At 47.2% G+C, this 23,582-nt stretch overlaps 1 protein-coding gene and 1 pseudogene across 2 annotated transcripts in view; both read left to right on the top strand.

The window, feature by feature from the left end:
• SIK3 (SIK family kinase 3) overlaps window positions 1–23,582 on the top strand; it is a 255,887-nt gene that overhangs the window by 159,401 nt on the left and 72,904 nt on the right. For both annotated transcript variants that reach the window (XM_075546636.1, XM_075546635.1), the window contains exon 4: window positions 17,836–17,997. In XM_075546636.1, coding sequence (XP_075402751.1) covers window positions 17,836–17,997 — 162 coding nt within the window. The remainder of the gene's footprint in view (window positions 1–17,835; window positions 17,998–23,582) is intronic.
• On the top strand, window positions 2,306–2,769 carry LOC142447065 (coiled-coil-helix-coiled-coil-helix domain-containing protein 2 pseudogene; annotated as a pseudogene).

Raw genomic sequence — 23,582 nt, 5'->3', positions numbered from 1 at the left:
TATGTAAGGGCATGTCCAGTTGCCTACAGTTGGGCTTTGGGTCCCCACTCTGCACTTCCCCTCATTCACAATGATCTGATTTTTTATTCTTTGATGCCTGATACTTGATCCCTTCGACATCTGGTGATCGCACAGGCTGGTGTGCTTCTTCCAAGTGGGCTTTGTTGCTCCTCAGCAAGGTGGCTGCTTGTTTACCTTCAAGCCTTTAAGCCCCCGCAACGTCAGAATTCTAAGAGGGGTTTCAATTCCACTTTTTGAGGACTACTCGAAACGCTCATCTTCTGTGATCGCAGGCCTCATTTCTGTCATCCAGGGCGTATTTGCTACGACCAGTCGCCTTCTTTGTTTCCATCGTTCTTTTCCGTGCTCCAGTAAATACCATGCTTCTTGCCTGCGTGTCTGATCAGTTTCCACTGCACACATTTTCATCTTTGACTTTAGTGTTCGATACTTCCTTTGGTACGATGGCTGTATTGACTTTGGCATATAAAACGACAGGATAGATCTTGAATGTTCTATTTATTTTTTTTAAGTAGGATTTCCATTCTGTTTTCCTTCAGGTTTTTCTGTAGTTTAAAATCTTTACTGGGCTTTGGCGGGGGTTGTAGGGCAGCACCTGGAGGCTGAAATCAGGGTCGTGGTGTTGGGGCTTTCTGGGCTGCAGGTGAATGGTTCCTAAGCCCTTGCCGCCGGTGGCACAGCTGGCACACTAATGATTGCCATGTGCAGCTCAGGGAGCACATGTGCCCTGAAGGCACTCGGTTCAGGAAAGAACTCCCAATGCACGAGGCCTCCATTGTGTTCTCCATCGGGACTGCCCCGTGGCCTGGTCTTCGGGCACGCCGTAGGTGCAGCTCGTGCAGCAAATGGGCTGCACTTGGCTGCAGCACTATTGGGCACACTATGTGTTTCTCCTTTTTTTGTCACCTTGGAAGGGAGGACCTGAGAGAGAGCTGAACTGGTTTTTGTTGTTGTTTTGATGATGAATGGTGATGCTGTTCTTTGTTAATTTGTAGTTCCCAGCATAGTGAACCATATAATCACCTGATTAAAGCCAGCCAATACCAGCGTATTTCTACTAACCAGTGCCTGTGATATCAGTCTCATGCACTCATTGTTGTTTTTTTTTTGATACCTCCCAGTTTTCCTAAGTTCATACTTGGTACATTCCACTTTCCGGTTATTAGTGGGTGTTCCCAGCTACCATTTCTCGTTTGGAATCAGACCACATCGGGACGTAACCGCCCCTAAAGCTTGACTTTGTCCACATCCTCAAAGCCAGCTGTACTTTGAGGTGGCATCTCCTCATCAGTCGTGGTCTCACTGCCTTCTGACCTGAGGGAGTCATCCTCCTGCACTCAACTTTTCAGAAGTGCCCTGTTTCTTCTCAAAGCTTCACTGAAACCTGTCCACCGGGGTGACCCTGCTGGTGTTAGAAATAGCCGTTGCAGCAGCACCGAGACCACCTCAGTACAGCCGGCTGAAAGATGAGCGGTGGATTTACAAAATGAATGCCAATAAGTACAAATTATGGAACAATTCTCTAAGGGTACGTGAATCAATTAGGGGAAAGTTCCGAGAAATGATCTTTGAGTTGGGTTTTAAAGTATACACTTGAATTCAGGCAGAGGCAAGTTGGCGGGGGAGCGGGATGGTGGATGAGATGTAGGGGAAGGGGTTGTCAAGAAGAGCAAATAGGCATTCTAGGCAGAAGCAGTATCTCTAACACAGCGGCAAAACAGTACAGTGCACTGTGCTTAGGAGTTAGAACTGCATATTTCAGGCAACGGGATTTTAGTAAAATTGGAGGTAGAGACCTTTGTCTTGGAGAGGGCCTGGAAACAAGATGGGTCACCAGCAGCTCTACTGGAGCCACGCGCAGCTGAAACTGGCATGGTCAGATCTGGAAATACGGCCTCAATAGGTGCCGTCAGTAGGTGAAGGTCTATCGGCTTCATCAAGTGATATTTGAATGGATTATCCATAGAAGAAACAATGCCAACTATTGGTACATACAATAAAAAAGTTCGAGTCTGAAAATAAAATACATTAGAAGTAGAGGAATGACTGGTCAAAGAGATATTTCAGAAAGGTGATTTGTGACCTTGCAAAAAGTATTTGGGGGAGAAGAGAAGATGAGACTGGGGCTAGTAAGCAGTTCAGGTGAGCAATCACATGGCCTAGCTGAGAGGAAGCATGAAACAAAAAGCAAGCACTGTCTACTCTCTGTTGGCGCAGAAACCAGTTGTTCGATACTGCCCTCTGCGTTTTCCTCATTGAGAAGGTGCCTCGTCGTGTAGTTACAATGCCGCGTGGAAGCCGGAGCGCTACCTCCCGTGTGGCCACTCTGGCCAGCCAGGCCCCTCCGATGAGAGCTGCCCCCAGGCCAGCCCCAGCTGCCCATCACCAGCTGTAGTCCCACCAATTGTGGTCGGCTCACCGCTTCTGTGCTCCCCGACAGCCCAGTCTGAGGGCCAGATGACCACAGCAGCCAGTATGACGGTGGGGTCTGCTGTTGGGCACACGCTGGGCCCTGCCATCACCAGAGGCTTCAGTGGGGGAAGCAGCGCTGAGCCTGCCAGGCCTGACATCCTGTACCGGGAGCCTTGGGGGGCCCAGTCGGTGTACCTGCCGTGGCAACAGTGTGGCCCTTGCCACTATGAGATGAAGAAGTTTTTGGGGGGTGTCCGGAACCAGGGCGACCTCCAACTCTGCGAGGGTTTCAGTGAGGTGCTGAAGCAGTGCGAACTGGCACACGGATTGGCCTGATCACATTCACATTGAAGAACTGGGAAATATCTCTCACGACCAAGTTAATTTAGAATGCATCGATAACTGATAGTGGCCATGTAACGTGTAAAAGTTCAGCCTCTTCTCCATCATTAATCACTTTCTTTCAGAAGCGCCATGGAAGTGTGGTTCCCTAATTCTAGCTCTTATGGTGTAATTATTTGAATTAATGAAAATAACATTATTTTCTTCCACAAAATAAAAAAAATAAGCAAAAAACAAGCATACTGTTGAAATATAAGTGGCAAACTGCATTTTGTAAGTGATTGGTGGTTGGAGTGGAGAGGAAAGAGAAGTTCAAGGTGGACTCCTAAGTGTCTTTCATAGGCAACGAGGCTGGGGGTGGGTACTTGTAGGAGGAGAAGCTTAGGAAACCAGTTGGTCTGTGTTGACTGTAGACATCTGTGACACTTTGATGAAGGTGTCCGTTGGCATTTGGAAACATGATTTTGGAGTTCAGAAGGTGAGGTAGTTTGTTTACTGTGCCAGCCTGGCCGATAAACACATGTGGGATTAATTGAAGGATGGAGAGAGAAATGGCTCGGCAAGCCTCGCTTTTCTTGTCTCTTGCTCTTTGATCATCGGACTGCCAGTGTCTCACCACTGTCTCAAGGGAGTGAGTTGCACTGAGCCATTTGTACTGCTTTATAATTTAACTGTTTCTTTCCTGTGTTATATATCTATCTATCTGTATATATATAATTATTAACAATCTGGTTTTGTCTCTCTAGAGAACCCTGTCTAACACGTTTTGTAGCAGGAGTGCTTCTAGAGAAATAAAATCATAAATATGGGCTTCTTAAATTGGTTCTCCGTCCTGATTAGTCTTAGCAGCACTAATAATGCTACTTCAACACCCCAAAGCATGGCTAAGTCTGCTACTCTTACTAGTGCATGGTGTGAGATAGCAAAGATAGTACCTACAGTAGCACCACTGATAGATGGGGTGCTGGTTAAAGGAGAGGCTCTGAGTGATGTATGTTTGATATTTTCCAGGAGTTTTGCCAGGATGACAAGTATAAGGAAGCTGGTTGGCTGGTCCTTCTTACAACGGAAAGTGTGATTAAGGAGAGGGATGGTCTCAGAGCCTCAGAAGTGCGCCTCAGGGGCAGACTAACAGATTTGAAAGCTTCCGTCTGTGCTACAAAGGAGAGCCTTCTCTCCTCTGGTAAAAGATCGGACATGGCTGAGAACTAGGTCCAGAGTCTCATTATATGAGTGGCTGAATTACAGCAGCAGCTGAATTGCAGATCTAGAGCAGTGTCTGATAACAAAGTAAGGGCATTGATAGGGAAAAGTTGGGACCCTGAAACATGGGATGGGAACAGATGGGCTGATGATCCAGAAGAGGAGGATACTGAGCCCTTAGAAACAATTCACCCACCCAGTCAATAGATCCACCCCTCCCAGCTGAAAGTATTAATCCACAATCCACACCTGAGCAGATTAGCCAAACTATTCAAGTTGATATGCCAAGTGGGGCTGCAGCAGTAGCATTGCCTGAGGGAGATGCCTTACAAGATGTTGCTTTATTTCCGCGAGACCTGTCACTAAAATTAAGTCTCAGAAAGCTCCTAAAGGTGAGGTTGAGATGATAACCCAAGAAGAAGCGCTCTATACTCATAAATATCTGCTCCAGTTTTCAAATACGTACAAGCAGAAGTCTGGAGAATATGCAGGTGCCACTCGTAAGTGGACAGCAGCAGCACTACAGCCCCTTTCTGGGATCTCCCTAAAGGACAGTGGTGAAGGGACATCTTCCCAATGGACAGAACTTCGAGCAGTGCACCTGGCTGTTCAGTTTGCATATAAGGAAAAATGACCAGATGTGAGACTGTATACTGATTCATGGGCTATGGTTAATGGCTTGGCTGGATGGTCAGGGAATTGGAAGGACCATGATTGGAAAATTGGTGACAAGGAGGTGTGGGGAAGAGGTATGTGGATAGACCTCTCTGAATGGGCCCAGAAAGTAAAGGTAATTGTATCTCATGTGAATGCTCACCAAAGGATTACCTCTGAAGAGGAAGAATTTAACCTTCAAGTAGATAAGAGGACACACTGTAGAGAATGGTCCTCCTCTTTCCTCTGCCACTCCTGTTATCACCCAGTGGGCACATGAACAAAGTGCATTGAGGTTATACATGGGCACAGCAACATTGACTTCCACTCGCCAAGACTGACTTGGCCACTGCCACTGCTGAGTGCCCCATTTGCCAGCAGCAAAAGCCAACACTGAGTCCAAGATATGGGACCATTCCTCAGGGAGATCAGCCAGCAATTTGGTGGCAGCTTGATTACATAGGACCACTTCCATCATGGAGGGGACAGCGTTTTGTTCTTACTGGAATAGACACCTGCTCTGGATATGGATTTGCCTTTCCTGCACGTGATGCTTCTGCCAAAACTACTATTCGTGGACTTACAGAATGCCTCATCCACCGGCATGGCTTCCCACACAGCATTGCTTCAGATCAAGGAACTCACTTTACAGCAAATACAGTGCGGCAATGGGCCCCATTCCCATGGAATCCACTGGTCGTACCATGTTCCTCATCATCCTGACGCTGCCGGCTTGATAGAACGATGGAATGCGCTCCTAAAGACACAATTATGGCGCCAACTAGGTGGCAACAATGTGCGAGGCTGGGGCAATGTTCTCCAGGAGGCTGTACACGCTCTAAACCAGCGGCCAATATATGGTGCTGTGTCTCCAATAGCCAGAATTCATGGGTCCAGGAACCAAGGGGTGGAAGCTGGAGTGGCACCACTCACTATTACTCCTAGTGGTCCACTTGCAGCATTTTTGCTTCCTGTCCCAGCAACCCTGTGTTCCTCGGACCTGGAGGTCCTGGTCCCGAAGAAAGGAACTCTCCCACCCAGAAACACAGCACCGATTCCACTGAACTGGCAGCTGAGAATGCCCCCTGGCTACTTTAGGCTTCTCATTTCTTTGGATCCACAGGTCAGGAAGGGTGTCACTGTACTAAGTGGTGTGATTGATCCTGATTACCAAGGAGAAATTTGACTGGTGCTACATAATGGAGGTAAAGAAGAATGTGTCTGGAATCCAGGAGATCCCATAGGCCAACTCTTAGTGTTACCATGCCCTGTTATTAAAGTAAATGGTAAGTTGCAGCAACCCAATCCTAACAGGACTCATAATGACCCAGACCCCTCAGGAATGAAGGTCTGGGTCACCCCACCAGGCAAAAACCACCCCACCAGGCTGAGGTGCTTGGTGAGGGCAAAGGTAATACAGAATGGGTAGTAGAAGAAGGTAGTTCTACCTATCAGTTACGACCACGAGATCAATTGCAAAAGCAAGGTTTGTAATTTCAATGAATTTTCTTTTTATGTGCTTATTGCATATCTTTGTTCAGGTATGATATGTCAGATACAATTGGACTCTGTATGATAGATGATTGATGATAATTATAAGTGTGATTTCATCAATGTACAGAAATTATATAATTATATATGGCTAAAAAATTGTGTACAGGTGCCAAGTTGGCAAGGGGTGGGTTGAGATGCTTAGTTTATTGTACCACCCTGGCCAATAAACACATGTGGGATTAATTGAAGGACAGGAAGATAAATGGCTCGGTGAGCCTCGCCTTTCTTGTCTCTCTCTCTTTGATCATCGGACCAGTGTGCAGCTGCCTTGCTTATTCTGTGCCTCAATTTGCAAGCTACATTACCTGTGGGACGCCTAGCCTGTGGACTGTGTCGCTGTAATTTGAGGTTCCTTCAAAACCTGCTTCGCCACACAATTGGAATTTACATCTCTTGAGTTGGGGACTGACTGTGGGGGACCTGGCTGACTGTTGGTGACCTGCCTTGCTGTTTGCTGCCTGTGCCCAGATAACCTGAATTTCTCTACAGAGGACTACCTGGCGGCCCTCAAGACTTGAAGGACTGCCAGTGTCTCACAACTGTCTCAAGGGAGTGAGTTTCACTGAGCCATTTGTACTGCTTTATAATTGAATTAACTGTTTATTTCTTGTGTTATATATCAATCTATCTTTGTGTATATATATATATAATTATTAGCAATCTGGTTTTGTCTCTCTAGAGAACCAACCCTGTCTAACACAGAAGGTGTGAGGGCATGAGAAGCAATTGATTGTGAATGTCCCCAGCTGTAAGCAATGCCATTAGTTAGACCAGTATGAATAGTTAGAATTGCCAGGCAGAAGAACGTGCGCTGTGTCCCAGGAGACGGGGAGGAAGGGCATTTCCTTCTATTGGAGAGATGGAAGAACTGGACTTTGAAAAAGGCTTCGTTAGAGATGGAGAACATTTTGGGGTGAAGGAACCTCGTGAGCAGAAGGGTTGGAATAAATGTCGAGTGGGGGAATGAGGGGTGGGCTCCGCTCCGGCTACCTCGCGGAGCTCTTGAAGGGCTTAGTCAGAGACAGATGGGCCTGGCGAGTTCGGGTCACACCGGGTCTGCATCCTGTGCACAGCCTGCCTTTGTGGATCCCGCACTCAGCTGTGTTGGACAGCAGCGCACATGCAGAATTCACTGCGAAACCATCGTGGCTACGAACTACCTCCACATGTCACTTCACCTGGAGGTGAAAACCCCACTGGCTTTTAACAACAGAAAACCCAGGCTGACGTGATTACGCTTTGAATTTTTATACAAACCCATGAAGCTATACTGCTTTTCTTTTAATGGCCACATAGCGCAATTGACACGTGATTGCCGTTAGAGTGACATTTGTGTACCTGTAAAGGTTTTCTTGGATTTGGGGGGATGACTGATATTTGCAGAATTATATTGCTAGCCTCCCGGGACATGCGACTTTCCGACTGAAAGGAGAGCTAGCGTGGCCCGAGGAAGGCATGGCTTCTCCTGTCACAGACGGTGCCTTTTCAAAGAGGCGACGGGCTGCTTTCTTTAGATGACTGCTTAGACATGGGATCGCAACATTTGGACCCATCATCAAATACGCAGGTGCCTGCCTTGATGTGGCACCGACAGGCCCCCCTCCGACTCACCGAGGAGCCTTGCCCGTGCGTTGGTGTAGGAGGAGAAACGTGTAGGCACCAGGAACGTCTGAGTAGCCGTCCTGAAAGGGCCTTTTCTGTTCACAAGCAGCGTGGACTTGTGCGCAATGTAGAAGGTGTCTTTGTTTTGTTTGTTTTGAAAGAAGCCATCAGAACTGAACTTTACACATCGATGTGGATGTAGACTTGGAATCAAAAGTATAGTGTAGTTTTGTTTTTAAGTCAATCAACGTAAAAAGATTTTATTTACAAGCTTCGTTAGTGACTAAATAGAGTTTTTTAAAAGGCTTGCATGAGTTTCTGACCTTTTGAACATTATTTCTTGAGTTAATCTGTAATTCATATGCGTCTGCTTGATGGAGAGCCCTCTTTCCTACGAGGTACAGAGACAGGAAAAAACGAGGAAGACCTGTGGGTCAGATGTTTGGCTTCCAAGCGAGTCCACAGAGACTGTGCTTTCTGAAAACCCTAAAAAGCAAACTTCAGCAGAGACCGGAAAACGATGAGGAGCTTCAAAAAGTTCATGGGAAAATTGTATTATCTTTTCATTTTTCCACAAACATTTAACAGCCGCCTTGAATTACGCTTTTTGTTTCAATGCCAGTATAGCCACCTTTGGGAGCCCTACTATGCGAGTTGGGCTACAAACAGCAAGGTCAGTGGTTCAAGGCTGCCAGCTGCTTGCTTAGCAGGAGAAAAATAAGGCTTTCCACTCCCCTAGAGATTTACAGGCTGTGAAGTCCATGGGGGCAGTTCTGCTCCATCCCTTACGGTCATTGTGAGTTGGAATGGACTCCATGGCAGTTCATTGGTAAACATGAGCATGACTCTGGATTGTGGTGGAAAGACTCAAGTCTACTGAGGTGAGCAATAGTATTTAATAAACCCCAAGCACCAGAAAGTAGTTTTAAGATACCAGATAGGAGTCAAGCCAGTTTTTCTGTGTTCTTTGAGGATCCAGTAGTGAAAAATGGGCAAAAGGCCCTACCCTAATAGAGCGTATCTGGTAGTGGGGTAGACGGACAATGCCTAAACTCAACGAGTAGAATGTAAAGTCTGTTAGTTAATGACCAAGGGGGAGGGGAAACTGACAGAGAATTCCCGGTGTAGTGAAGGCGACTTCATCCTTTTGGTAGCACCCCGCCCAGTGACTGGGCAGGACCATGCAAATCAGGCGTGAAACAGAGGGTGACTGGGCACACGATTGGGTCATTTGAGAAGCAGAAGGAGAGAAATCCTGGGACTACCAAGGAAGAAGAACCGCCCGCGGAGTACCTGGAAACCCCTGCCTACCGTGGCGGGGCTAAAACCAGAGCCCCCAGAGGCCCCGGCATGGAGACCAAGGGGCAGAACAGAAAGCCATCCTGAGACGGAGCAGAGGGGCGGCACCCAGAGACTTGAGGTGGGGCAGCAGCAGGGCTTCCTGGCCCTTAGAGCATAAGCCAAGGGACCACGCTGAAAGGCTGAGATTCAAAGAGAGACTTGGCTGCTGGCTGAGTGGGCTGGGCCAGTCGCTGTATCATACTTACTGTTCATTATCTTGACGGTGGTAGCCTAGTAACTTCCCTAATGACCCCCCACAGCTGCGAGTTTCTAATGTAAGTTCTGTGTGACCATTGCAACAAGTTAGCAAACCTAGCAGAAAAGTAGAGTGCTTGGGAGGAACAGTTGGTACCAGAATAGAGTATAAGAAAGATGGAGGTGGCGAGGAGGGTGTAGGAGGCCAGGTGGGGCTTGATCAAGGGCAATGTAACTGAGAGGAATTGCTGAAATTCAAATGAAGGCTGAACATGCTGTGGGACAAGAGGAAAGTAAAAGAAAATAGAGGAATGAAGTAAAAGGCAAAGGGTATTTATAGAGGTTTAAACACAGGCATGTACATATGTAAATATATATATATATATATATGACCATGGGGAAATAGATCTATGTACATATATTTATATGTTTAGTATTAAGGTAGCAGATGAACATTGGACCTCTACTCAAGTACTCCCTTTAACCCAAGAACACTTTGTTCTATTAACCTGGCATTCCATGATTCTTACCTTCCCGACATGATCACTGAAGACAAATCAGGTACAGAAGCAAATGTGGTAAAGAAAGCTGATGGTGCCTGGTTATCAAAAGATAGAGGGTCTGGGGTCTTAAAGGCTTGCAGATAAACAAGCTGCCATTCTAACCGAGAAGCAACAAAACCCACATGGAGGAAGCACACCAGCCTGTGTGGTCACGAGGTGTCGATAGAATCAGTTACCAGGTATCAAAGACCCAGAACAAAAAGTCGTATCATTGTGAATGAGGGGGAGTGTGGAGTGGAGACCCAAAGCCCATCTGTAGGCAACTGGACATCCCCTTCTTACAGAAGGGCTGTAGGGAGGAGATGAGCCAGTCAGGGTGCAGTATAGCACCAGTGAAACATACAGCTTTCCTCTAGTTCTTTAATGTTTCCGTTCTCCCACTATCATGACCCCCATTGTACCTTACAAATCTGACTAGACCAGAGCATGGACATAGGTATAGAGAAGAGCTGGAAACACAAGGAACCCAGGACAGATGAACCCCTCAGGACCAATAATGAGAGTAGTGATACCAGGAGGGGAAGGGAAAGGTGGGGAGTGAAAGGGGGAACCAATCACAATGATCTACATATAACCCCCTCCCAGGGGGACGGACTACAGAAAAGTGGGTAAAAGGAGACATTGGTCAGTGCAAGACATGAAAAAATAATAATTGATAAATTACCAAGGGCTCATGAGGGAGGGGAAAGAATGAGGAGCTGATATCAAGGGCTCAAGTGGAAAGAAAATGTTTTGAGAATGATGATGGCCACGAATGTACAAGTGTGCTTTATGCAATGGATGGATCGATGGATTGGGATAAGAGTTGTACGAGCCCCAAATAAGATGATTTTAAAAAAAGACAGACAGAGGTTGGAGGCAGGCCTGTCCCTCTCTGAGGCATTCTGCTTTAGGCTTGGGTGGAGCAGGATTCTCTTCAGCTGAGATCAGATGTGACCTCAGGCCATTTACTCACCAGGGGGAGACAATAATGATAAGGGGGTCCAGGAAGTCCTTGTTGAACAAAGTGATATTGTTGTAAATGCCATGCATGGAATCAACTGGAGGAGTTGAGCCTAGAACTGACAAGGGGTGATGTCTGATTGAAAAGCAGTTAAAGATAAGAACAAAACAACCCCCCCCACACACACACACACCAAGCCCTCTAGATTCGACACCTGGAGCAGCTTGTGGATTTGAATCGCTAACCTCAAGGCTGTGCTTACTCACAGCCCCCAGTAGGCTCCTGTACCTTAACCCAAACCCAAACACCTTCACTGCCATTCAGTCGATTCCGACTCGTAGAGACCCTGTAGGGCAAGGTAGAACTGCCCTGGGAGTTTCCAAGACTAAGTGTTACAGGACTAGAAAGCCCTGTCTTTCTCCTGAGGAGCAGCCGGTGCCTTTGAACTTGCCGGCCTCGGTCAGCAGCCCAACGTGTGACCCTAACGCCACCAGAGTTCCTTGCTCTCTACCTTGGCTGCAGAGAACTGCAAACTTAGGTCCGCCCAGACACCTGTACACAATTGTTCATAGCAGCTTATAGTACTATGAGCCCAAAGCCAGACGCATCCAGAATGCCCTTCAGTGGGTATATGGGTGGATAAAACTGCCATCCATGTGTGCCAGGCAGTGTGACTCAGCAATGGAAAGGAGCAAACAGTTGGAACGTGTAACAACCTGGGTGGGTCTTCAGGATAAACCAAGAACAAAGGAACGACAAGAAACAATCTCAAATGGTCACCTGTATGACTTTATTTATGTCACGGCCTTAAAATGACAAAGTCACAGAAGTAAAGAAGAGACAGCAGATTAGTGGTTGCCTGGTGCTTTGGCGTGGCTGCGACAGGCACAGGGCAGCAGAAGGGGCATGTGTGGGCATGGGAGCTTTGCAACTGTACTGTCCTTAGGTCTCCCGGAAGGAAGCGGAATGAGGGATACACACAACATCTCTGGGCCATTCCTGTTACTTCTGTGGATCTATAATTGCTTGGAAAAAAAAAAAAAGAAAGAGAAAAGTTTTCCCGGCTGCTTTTTCAGGAATAGACAGAAGTCAGATCTCTGCGTGGCTGTTGCTAAGGGCCGGCAAGGACTTTCTGCTGGGCTGTGCCGTCCTCACCATGTTCTTGTGCTTGACGCCATTACGCAGCCACAGCCGATCCATCTCCTCGAATCCCTCCCTTCTCCTCCTAGGGACTGCTTCTCCTGGCCACACGTCCAGACCGTGAGACGGAGTCTTACTTTCCCACCTTGCCTCGGAGGAGCGCTGTGGCCATCCTTCTTCCAACCCATCGGTTTGCCCTTTGAGCAGTTCCTGGTATGTCTAATCGTCTCCTGCAGCACCGCCATCAGATGGCTCGGTGGTGATCACGAGGAGGCTGTTGTAACTAGTCTGGAGTCCCTGGGGCGTACCAGCAGTGACCTGCTGGACAGGGGGCTTGTTTCCCCCCCACACCGCCCCCCCAGAAGAAAAGCCTAACCGTCAACCTCTGAAAAGCTGCTGGAAACCCCACTGAGCACAGTTCTGCCCTGATTTGGGGTCACCTAAGTCACAATCAGCTTGACAACTGGAGAGCGAGGAACAGAGAGGGACAGAGGATGCCTCACTGGCTCGAGCAGACGAGAGAGAAGGTGAGCAGTGTTGAATTTTGAGAGTAGAGTCATCGGATGTGGCTGGTAGTGGAGGGGAGAGATGACGCCGCAGTCTCCAGTGGGACAGAAAGGAAGAAAGGGGCTGCTAAGCAGCAGCAAGTGACGAAGCTGCGGGTGAGGCAGCTGGCACCTCGGCAAGGACAGCAGCATAACAGACCCCTTCCCCTCCCTGCCTGCGGGGAGGACAATGAGATGCTGCCTTGAGTTCCTCCTGTGAACCTGCTCGCAGGCTGCTGACTGATCTTGGCCTTGCCCTTGGCTCCTTTGGAAAGGCGCAGTTGTTTGCTAAACAGGAAGTCGTTTCCATGGTGTGGGAAGAAGAAATGATAGCCCCCAGTGGCAGGCACAGCCCTCCTTGCTGTGGTTAGCATGGGGTTGGCAGAACTGTTTTTAGGTAACCACCTAAGAGGAGTACAAATATGCCACCTTTCTCTGCCCCGTCCCGCCCGCTCCGTTCTAGCCGGGCCCTTTCTTCCTCAGGAGGAATGGAAAGTTCTGCCCTGTCGCCTGGCCTCCTGCCAGCGCACGTTCGTTTCCATCTAGCGTTTTCAATCAGCTGTAAGTTGCAGGTCCAGCAGACAAACGGAGACACTGTGTTTGCAGCGGGAGAGAGGCTTATTTAAGACCCACTGGCTCCCCACCCTGTCGTCCCTCTAGCGACAGGCCTCTGACGTTCCCAGTAAAGCTGGTCTGGGGAAGCGACAACTGGCTTGTGTGTATTTTTGTCTTTGAAAGGTTAGGACCTAAATGGACCACAAGATCGTTCTTCTAAGCCAGATTGGGGCAAATTGCAAACTGCATTCTGAAGCAAGCCCGACTGGCTGGTGTGCCAGTACTTTGGAAACGTCAGGGTTCATTTCATTCCCTTCCCTTCACATCATGCTGTCTCAGCGGGCACCCAAGTCTCTCTGTGACTACTTGATTTTATTTTGTGAGGAAGAACGGTTTTTAAAAAGATTGAAAAGAAGTCCAATGCTAAGAGATGATGGACATTGGAAAGCAAAAAGGAGAACTTAGACTCCTTGTAGAAACAGGAGAACGGTTTCCCCCAGGCTGAGAATCTGCCATCCCTGTCACCATGGGGATGGCTGGGGTGGCGTTGTTGTAAAGGGAATAAAGCAACCCAGAAAGTTCATCACTTCCCAGGAGCTGTAGCAATCTAAATAGGTAAGTACTTAACCGATGGTGAAAGGGGGTTTCCACAGCAGGTGTCTAATTGAGAATTGTAGAGAGTCCAGAGGGACCCAGAGGAGACCCGGGAATATAGGAAGCCAGGGTACTGGGTGGTAGGGATGGAGGGTACCCATGGCTTCTCTGGCCCTGTGCTTAGGGGTGCTAGCTCACTGAACAACGACGGGAAAGAAGTCCAACAACCCTCTGAAGACTTCCTTGTGCATGGGGTGCATCCTAACAATGTATTTGACTGGAAATTTGGAGAGGGTTCAGATGCCGTCTTGCAGGGTCGCCTGCTGAAAGCGCCGCAGTGTGCATGAAAAGGCGGTTGCCTCCGTGTTAAGCCCAGGCATGGGCCCTGCACAGAGGTCCTCACCAATGTCCCCTTCCGTGTGGAGCTGGAAGATTTTTTGTTGCCTGCCTGGAAGGCACACAGGAGCATAAAGCAGCCATTTGTTGGCTGTGGGCAGCTGAAAGGCGATTTTCAGAGGGGACTGAAAACCGCTGCAGGCTGCTGGCTTCCTGGCACACCCACCAGACCCCTAAGACCGCTGCTGGAAAGCAAACTAGCCCGGTCGGTGGATAGGCGGAGCCCCACTAGGGGAGGGGGCCCTGGCTGGGATGGGAATGACTTTGAGCCTTCAGATGATCTTGAGAGGAGCGCAGCAGGACACGCTACAGTGGGGGAGCTTGGATGTGAGACACCTGTGGCTCAGCCAGAGTGTCTCATGTCTGCCGCTCACGTCTTTTAAAGAATGTTTTCAAAGAGTGAGTTGTATATCTCTTTTTATATGCCCATAACTTGAGGGATACTGCAGGCAGTTCTGGCGAATTAGTTCCGTCTGATTTTGACCACTTTCTCTGCCATCACGAATAGCTTGTACCCAGCACCATGTAATGACAACACACCCCTAGAAGATCATTTCCTCCCAGCACTCTAGAATCCCGGGAAATCTTATGATCCAAAAAAGTCTCTGAAAGTTCAAGTCCTGTCACGTGTGCTCCAAGCTTGGTCTCAAATGTGCAGTCCTTTCCTTGGCCACGGCCTGCGTTGACGTCCCTGTAGTAAGCCAAGAGGCAGGCTTCTTGGCAGTGAATTGTCCAAGGCCAACCAATGTGTCGTAGAGATCAAACAGAACGAGGCTGCATTCCACCAGCTCCTGGACTGTGTAACAATTTTGATAACGTTCCAATCAGTTCAGGAAAATGAGGTACTTAGAAAATATAAAAAGCTCTTTTAATAAAAGAAAATCACTTATTTTGGAAATCACAAAATTAATCATTCTGTCGCATTTAAAAAGTGCTTTGATGTGTTCTGGTAATTAGTATTTACTGCCAGACAAATGTCTCTTGGGCATTTTAATTAATGGGTGGCTTGGCCAAATGAGCTTCTGATGGTAAACCTTCATAAGGGTTTATTTTTACATTTCTCAAGAATAGCTGTCTCTTCAAAGCTCTTTAATTAGGCAAAGTTTAGTAACTAGAACATATTATTAGAATAATTAGGCCTTGGGTTAAGAGAACTGCAAGGTCAAGGAGCTGGAGCTCTTAGAGAATGGCATCTTAAAAATAAAACATAGCGTTCACGTTAGATGGGTTCCCAGCTCCTGAACAGCTTGTGTGGAGTCACTGACCCTAGTTAGGGGCTTTGTGTTGTGTAACATGAGGTGACAGATCCCCCCAGAAGTCTGAACGCCCCAGGCTGGGATCTCCATGCTCACTGCCTCTCACCTCCTGTCCTTGGAGACTTCTAACCTGAAGACCTCTTATTGTCTCCGTACAAATACAGTTTCCGGGGTGCCAGTCTTGACTATAACAACGATGATGTTTTGAGAGAAATGCTCCCAAGATCTTGTGTGTGGTTCAGGGGGGCATGCATCAGTCTTCTTTGTGGTCAGCATGCACTTTGAGTTTTGCAGACTCTGCCAGGCAGGTGGATCTCCAGCTAGCTCCCTGACTCCACTTCCCTCCTCCCATGGCCTGCCCGAGGCTCTCAGTCTTGGCAGTCGTTACTGGGAAAAAGGGACTTCACCGTAGACTTCTTTTTTTGGAAGGAAAAATAGATATACCTGCCGAGTTCTGGGAGGAGGGAGGTGCAGGTGTCTCTAACGTAAGGAGGTTGTAGCACTGAAGCTCTTGCTTTTAAACTAATAAGACATCTATAGTGTCTGATTCTCCCCCCCCCCACACACACACACTTTTCTACCATCTCAGGATGCTTCTGATGACAGTTTTGTCCTTTGCTCGACTGATCCTTGGCTGAAGTGTTGATAAGACCTGGACATGTCCAACGGAGCTGACTAGCCTAGCTAACATTCTCTAGCAACTGTCGAGAGTATGTGTCATGACGCCACGTTGGAGCAAAGTGCTTCAGGCTCTGATCGTTGACTGTAGGCCCATCAAATGATTTTTAACTGTAGAAGATTGCTTATTTATTACAGAGTTTACCACATGTGAATTCTTTTGATATGTGGGAATTAGCAGCAACAGTAAGCAACATGATCAAGAAATGGTTTTACTTGGGAGCAGCTTCATTTGATGTTTTAATTGATGTAATCTGTGGAACTTCCCATGTTTTACTGTTAGCTGGTGTCAAGTTCTGACTCACAGTGAACAGCAGAACAGAACTCTGTCCGGGGCTCCAGGGTGCCACCCTCACCATAGTGTCTGCGTGTGAGCTCACGGTGCAGCCGCTGCCTCAGTGCAGTGCATTGGAGCCTCCCTCTTTTGCTCCCGTGCTCTATGTGACTGAGCATGATGCCCTTCTCCAGGGACCGGTTCCTCCTGCTGACATGCATTTCCAAAGCCCACGAGACTAAGTCTCGCCATCTTCCCTTCTAAGTGCGTTCCAGTCGCACTCACTCCAAGACAGATTGGTTTGCTCCTCTGGTCGTTCACAGAATACTCAGTGCTCTTAATTCATCGGCCTCAACCCTTCTTCCGTCCGCTGTAGTCATCGTCCAGCTTTTGCACGAATGTGAGACTATTGAAAACACATGGCTTGGGTCATGTGCGCCTGGGTCCTCACGGTGACACATATGCTCGTTCGTCTTTGGCAGCAGATTTGCCCAGTGCCTTCCATAGTTGGCTTTCTTGACTACTGCTACTATGGGCATTGGGGAAACCAAGCAAAATGAAAATGTTGACAACTTCAGTCTTTGCTCCATGTGGCCTGATGTTGTCTGTTGGTCTAGCTGTGAGGATTTGGGGTTTCTGTCCTGTGAATTGTAATCTATACTGAAGCTGTAGACTCTAATCTACATTGGCAAGTGCTTCGAGATCTCTTGGTTTTCAACAAGCAAGATTGCGTTATCTGCATATCTGAGGATGTGAATGAGCCATCCCCCGATCCTGGTGGAGTGTTCTTCTTGACATAGTCCAGATTATCTGCTCTGTGTCCACATTGCATTCGTCTGGTGAAGGATGCAGCCTTGGTGTTTGCGGATTTTATGGTACACTCTAGCCTCTTATTCTATTTATTCTGTGTGAACGGCAGCTCGGGTCTGTGCACCACGGGTATATTTGAGGGTTCTGGAATTCCCATTTTTCTCAATGTTTTCCATAATTTGTTATGATGTATACATCCAGATGCTTTTTCAAAATGAGTGAAACAGAGGTAAACATTTTTGTGGTTTTCTCTTTTATGTCAGCAGCAAAAAAAATAGTTCTCAAAAAGATTAGGTGAGAGTAATAAATATAGATCTAAAGATGCAAGCAAAATATTCATACAGTCTATGGAGTAGCGGTTAAATAAGTAAGTTTTCATCTTTAAATTGTAGAACTGAGAAGATGGAAGTAAGGTTAACATAACACAGAGTCCTATATAGCGTAGTCGTCCCCCTTGGCAATGACAAATTCTTATCTGTTCTTTCCTGAAATGCTGCTGACTCTGACCTTGCATCTTGACTCACACGTGAGCACTGGAAGTATTGCCGATACGTCTCCTCGTCTGTGTGTGTGTGTGTGTGTGTGTGTGTGTGTGTGTGCGTGTATGTGGACTGTTTTGACTTGGGCATGGCCAGGGTGGGTTTGCTTTCTTTTTGTTTGTTTTCTTCCGTTGGTGGGAAGCAAGGCATCGCACCCGATGTTTCCCAGTTGACATTACCCTGGTACCCAAAATGAGACTTGTTCTTTTTTGACGCAGACCACCTGGTGGCCCACGGCAGAATGGCAGAGAAGGAGGCCCGTCGGAAGTTCAAGCAGATCGTCACAGCTGTCTATTTTTGTCATTGTCGGAGCATTGTTCACCGTGATCTAAAAGCAGAAAACTTGCTTCTGGACGCCAACCTGAATATCAAAATAGCAGGTGAGACGTGCGCTGAGCTTGTGAAGCAGGGACAAAAGGAGCTTTCCTTTCAGGCGTCTTAAAGTAAAGATTGTTTGTCTCCACTGATTCAGAAAGGCTTTTGCAAAATTTAGGAACCTTTAGAATTATTTTTTGTGGCCCGGAAACTGGTAAACTTTCCAATAGATGTTTATGTTATTTTTCACGGAGTGTTAGCTGGAACGCGGCTAGGGAGAAAAGAGGGGGAAGGAGGATACCTAGACGCCTGTTATTGTGTTACCCAGACCTGTCTCTTCTAAAGAAACCGGAATAAAATACCGGGGAAAGAAGAACTGCCGGAAAAGCCCGCCCGTGTAACGACGTGAGCTGAGAAGGCTGGTTTCCGTCACTGCTGACTCGGGCCATTCATACGCTAGAGGCGGCGGTGACTTAGAATGGATCTTACGTAGGTGCACAGCATTGCGACTCTCTTGTCTCCCCCAAATTTCACTCGTCTGCTTATCTGACAAAGCCTAAAGCTAATTTTTACTGCCTGAACCTGCTCCTGCTGCAGTTTAGTCTAAATTATCCATGGTTTGCCTAAGCAGAACAAGCTACAGCTCCTGATAGAAGACAGTGACTGCACTTGGACAGAAACTGTACAGATATTAAAATTAGCCTGTTGTTTTCCCAGTGGTTTCCAGCATTCAATTGCGTGCCCGCCCCTCTCCCCAGTAAGGGTAGGTTTTCCATATTGGGAACAAGTGTAGGAAAAAGATAATTCCCCTCAAAAGCCAAGTGAAAACAAAGTTGTGAAGATTTTCCTCCTGGATAGGACGGGAGCTGAGAGTCCTCATTTATATTATACTACTGGGTGGCAGCCCTGGTGGTGTAGTGGTTACGAATTGGGCTGCTGCCCGCATGGTCAGCAGATCGAAACCTCCAGCAGCATTGAGAGAGATAGTCCTGGCTTTCTACTCCTGTAAGCAGTTTCCGTCTCGGAAACCCAGAGAGGGCCACTCTGAGCTAGCACTGACTAGATGGCAGGGAGGGCCAGTAAGGGACAGGCTGAACTGTGTACTCTTATGGGCTGGTGGTACACCTGTTTTGCTTCTGCAGCGAAGCTTGTTTACTGTTTATCATCTGGGAATGGCACCTAGCTTTCTATGTATCTAAGTCAGGCCAGTGGCTGACTCCGGTGTAGAATGTTCACAAGTTTGGAAGCTCCCTGGGTCCGGCATTTGTGCTCTGGTCCAGTAGACAAGAACCAAATGCTTCCTTTATCTTCCACAAAATCATGTTTTTCCTTCGTCCTTAGGTCAGTTTTATTGTCTCCAAAGCTCGCTAGCTGATAGTCGTCACGTGGAGCCTGGCGATTGCATCCCCCGACTGCCTTTTGTAATTATCTGTTGTAGCTTCATTTAAATCCATGATAGTACAACCACTGCCACTTTGCAATCCTTAAAAGCATCAGAGTATTAATTTCCTATTTCCACATAACAAATTACTTCAGACTTAATGGCTTAAATCAATACAAATTTATTCTCATATAATTCTGAAGGTCAGAAGCCTGAGGTGAGTTTACAGCGCTCAAATCAAGCTGCGTGCTGGGCTGGTGCCCTCCGCGGCTCTGGGGGCATAATGTATCCCCTTCTTATTGTCAGCATCCAGCGCGTAGGGTCCCAAATATATTTGGCCTACTCCCCTCCTTTACAGAAAAAAAAATTACTTATCGGCGCCTAGCAATTAAAAATGCTCTTGTATTGTAGCCCATAACCCGGGTTAAAATGTAGATATTTGCTGTAGGTGTACTGCTGGCATAATGGTTACAAGTTGGTCTGCTTACCTCAAGGTCAGCAGTTTGAAACCACCAGCTGCTCTGAGGGAGAAAGGGGAGGCTCTCTACTCCTATAAAGAGTTACCATCTCAGAAACCCACCGAGCAGTTCAACTCCGTCCTTTAAGGTCGCCAGGAATGGCAGCGAAGTTGGTGTTTGGGGTATCGGCTTGGCAGCCGCTCTCAATCATTCCTGTGCCCCCCCCCCCCTCCTCCAGGGGGCAGTCCCCCCCGTTTGGGAAACTCTGCCTTCATTGTCTCTCAATTCCTTTGCCACGTGTCTCACTCCTTACTCTTTTTAAAGTAATAATTTTATCAGCTGCTCTTACACTCTTACCACATTCCAGACATCAATTGTATCCGGCATATTTGTACATCATCTTTCCCAAAACACTTTCTGCTTGAGCCCTTATCTTGATCCTCCTGCCTCGCTCTTGTAAGGACACGTGAGTGAGCACGTTGGATCGATCCTCATTTAATCATGCCTAGCCATGTAAGGTTAGTCACGGGTCCCAAGAACCAGGATATGACTGTCTTCTGAAGGCATCGTTCAGCCTGTCACAGATGTCTTAGGATTAGCATACAAACAGTTGGTGGTGGCTCATGGACACCCGCTCGGACAGGGTGGAACTCCCCCTGTGGGTGTCTGAGACGGCAACTCTTCATGGGAGAAGACAGTCCGAAGAGCTGCTGATGGTTTCGGACGGCTGACCTCGTGGTTAGCAACCCCGTTGGCAACAACTGTGCCAGCAGACTATTACTACCCCCTCACTGGCCCCCATTTAGGAGTCCCTAAGCGGCACAAATGGCTCAGCATTTAATTGCTAACCAAAAGGCTGGGGGTTCAGCTCTCCCAGAGGTTGTTGGTGAGAAAGGCCTGGTGCTCTTCTTCCCAATGGCCACGGTCATTGAAAACCCCACGGAGCCACCCAAGTCAAAATCGAGTCAACGTAGACGTGCAGTTTTGGCTCCTGACTTTGGACCTAGAACGGCTTTCAGGGAAACGTCTCTGTACTATTACACTGGGAAGTCACTCTTCAAAGCAGTGGCCATCGCCGCTGGGACTTGGGAACTTGCTGACGCACTGTTTGGGCACAGAGATTTTCAAATGCCTTTCCTCATTGACAGTTAAAACAAATGCAGGTCGTCGCAATGAGGCTCTGCTGAGGTGTCATGCCCGATCCCTGTGGGTGCTGGCAAGGAGCCCTAGTGACACAGTGGTTAAGCAATCGGCCACCCGAAGGCCTGGCACGGGAACCCTGGCAGCTCGCCAGGAGAAAGATGTGGCCGTGTGTGCCAGGAGAGATTCCAGCCACATCTTCTCTGCCACGGGGTCCCGATGAGCCCTAGATGGGCCCCAGAACACCTAGCAGGAATTTCTGTTGCAGTGAGTCTTGGGTCCTCTGTGTGTTAACACGTATTCCTTGATTTCTTTAAGTTCGTTAGCACAAATTCTGGAATGTTGTACTTGTTTGAAGAGTTAAACAGAGTTAGGCTAATTGAGCACCTCTAGTTTGCAGTTATCGTTGCTTGTGCCTTCTTTGTCTCGTGTGCAGTCCTTACTCCGTTTCTTAATTATTGCCTGAGCTTGCTTTCTTGCAAATAAATGCGTTCGAATTCTCCGCTTCGCCTGCCAGGTCTTCTTTTGAACGTCAGGGGCCAGTGGGAGAAGGCTTCGTTCCAGCGGGCAGAGCACAGGACTGAGTGTAGACAAGTACTTTGGAGGATTCTGACAGGATAGGGTCAGGTAGGCAGTGAAGTCAGCTTCATATTCTAGAAGCTAAAAGTAACGTTCAGACTGTTTCAATGGTCTCTTTTGATGGATTATGAGAAATCTCAATCAGAAGAGACCAGTATACATGAAAGAAATCATGCGTGTGCGAGACAAGGGTTTATTTTATTTACAAAATGCTAGTCATCCTTTAAGCAGCTTGTCTTTAAAATCATCATATGCGTTATTAAATGGAATTGATCAAGATTAATAGTAGGAAAACTAAGAAATTCATGCTTTATGGGTTTGTTTGTTTTTTCCCTAACCCTCACCCTAACCGCTTTATGGTTTTAATGAAGGAAAACCCCTACACATCCTGGCGTATATGTGAAAGACGACTGAGTTGTCCTGGGAATACTCAAGCTGGATCTCTTTTTACTTTATATGAATTAATGTGAAGCAAACTATATCTTATATCTGAGACTGTAAGAACTAGCTAGTTTAAAAGCCCGTGGCGGCGTTCTGGGAGAAAACTACGTATGTTTTCCCTGGGCGTAAAGAATAAAGTCCACTTCCATGTTTTACAAGGTTCAGTGAACACCATCTCACGTGCTTATATTTTGTACTTTTAATTCCTGTTCTTGTTCTGCTTCTAGATCTAGAGAGAATGAAGTCTAGGTTGAATAACCTTATTTTATTTCCAAATTTAGAAAAAGAACAACAAAATCTCTTCCTCTTAATGGCATTAGCAAATCTGCGTTTTCTAGAAAATTAAGGAATATGCATACATGTTGCTATCATGATCATTAGTAATCCCGAACGGAGGATTCAGTGTCTTCCAAACAGTCTAGAACGGCCCCTGGTCTTAGCTTCCTAAAATCTCACCTGCCTGAGAGATGAGAACTCCCAGCCGGTCATTCTGAACAACTATCCCGCCCCAGCTGTGGGGGCTGCTCTGCATTCCGAGTGCCACCGCTTGGGCATCTCTCCTTCCTCAGACGCGCTGGTGGTTGGTGCGACGGTGATGGAAGTCGTCGTTGACAGAGCTCCGAAGAGAGTGGGCTTCGTTCGCCAGGAGGCCCTGCGCCGCTTTTCAGAGCCCAGCTGGCTACAACTGTCTGAGTCTGTTTCTGAGCTGGCTCTTCCATTCTGTTGATCGATTTGTCTCCTTCATGCCAAACCCACAGTCTTGATTATTGTAGCTTTATAATAAAATAAGGTAGGTAGTTTAAATCTCCAAATACCCACTCTAAAAAAAAACCGTCTAGAACTAAATAATTTGTCGTGGGGATCAAGGAGCTTACGGGCCATTAGAAAAGACTGTACACGGGGAAATTCCTCAACTTATCAAGACCATTTATTCCAACCCTCCAGGGAGCGTCAGTGCCTAAGCCAGATGATGATTCCCCCCAGTCTGAACAAGGCAAGATGCCTTTCTCACCACGCCAACTCGGAGGGTCTGCCTACTGCAATCTGACAGGAAAAGGCAATGAAAGCAAAAGTGACAAATACAACTCTTTGTTAACTTACGTAAACACTCTCACTGCCTTCCAGTCGATTCCTGCTCCTGGGAACCCGCTCTCTGTGGGACTTACAGCCTCCACTTTCTTCCTCGTTCACAGGTGGTGGTCATGCCCATGTAGAAATTCCCAAGTAATTGACCCCCGACACCAAAATAAAACCATGAAACCAGTTAGCGATTCTAAAAAGTTTCGGGTACAAGGCTAATATGCAAAAAGCCAATTGTTTTCCTATAATTGAATAATTAGAATTTGAGATAAAAAGCATAGTATTATTTAGTATAAGGTTTTTATGAGGAAAACTCTAAACGCCGGCAAAATAAATCTGAGGAGATCTAAATAAACAGAGAGAGCGTCTCTGTTCATAGGGTGACTCAGCATTATTCAAATGTCATCTCTTTCCAACATCTGCAGATTCCACAGTCTCAATCAACATCCCAACAAGTTACTTTGTGGTAGGTCAGAAATGAATTCTGAGTTTCTATGGAAAGGTAAAGGACCCAGAATAATTTACACAATACAAAGAAGAATGAGGATGGAGGATTGACCCGACCTGGCTT

This window comes from Tenrec ecaudatus, chromosome 4 (genome assembly GCF_050624435.1).
Source record: "Tenrec ecaudatus isolate mTenEca1 chromosome 4, mTenEca1.hap1, whole genome shotgun sequence".
In the NCBI taxonomy this organism is placed as follows: Eukaryota; Metazoa; Chordata; class Mammalia; order Afrosoricida; family Tenrecidae; genus Tenrec; species Tenrec ecaudatus.
This window is presented reverse-complemented; position numbering and strand designations above follow the sequence as displayed.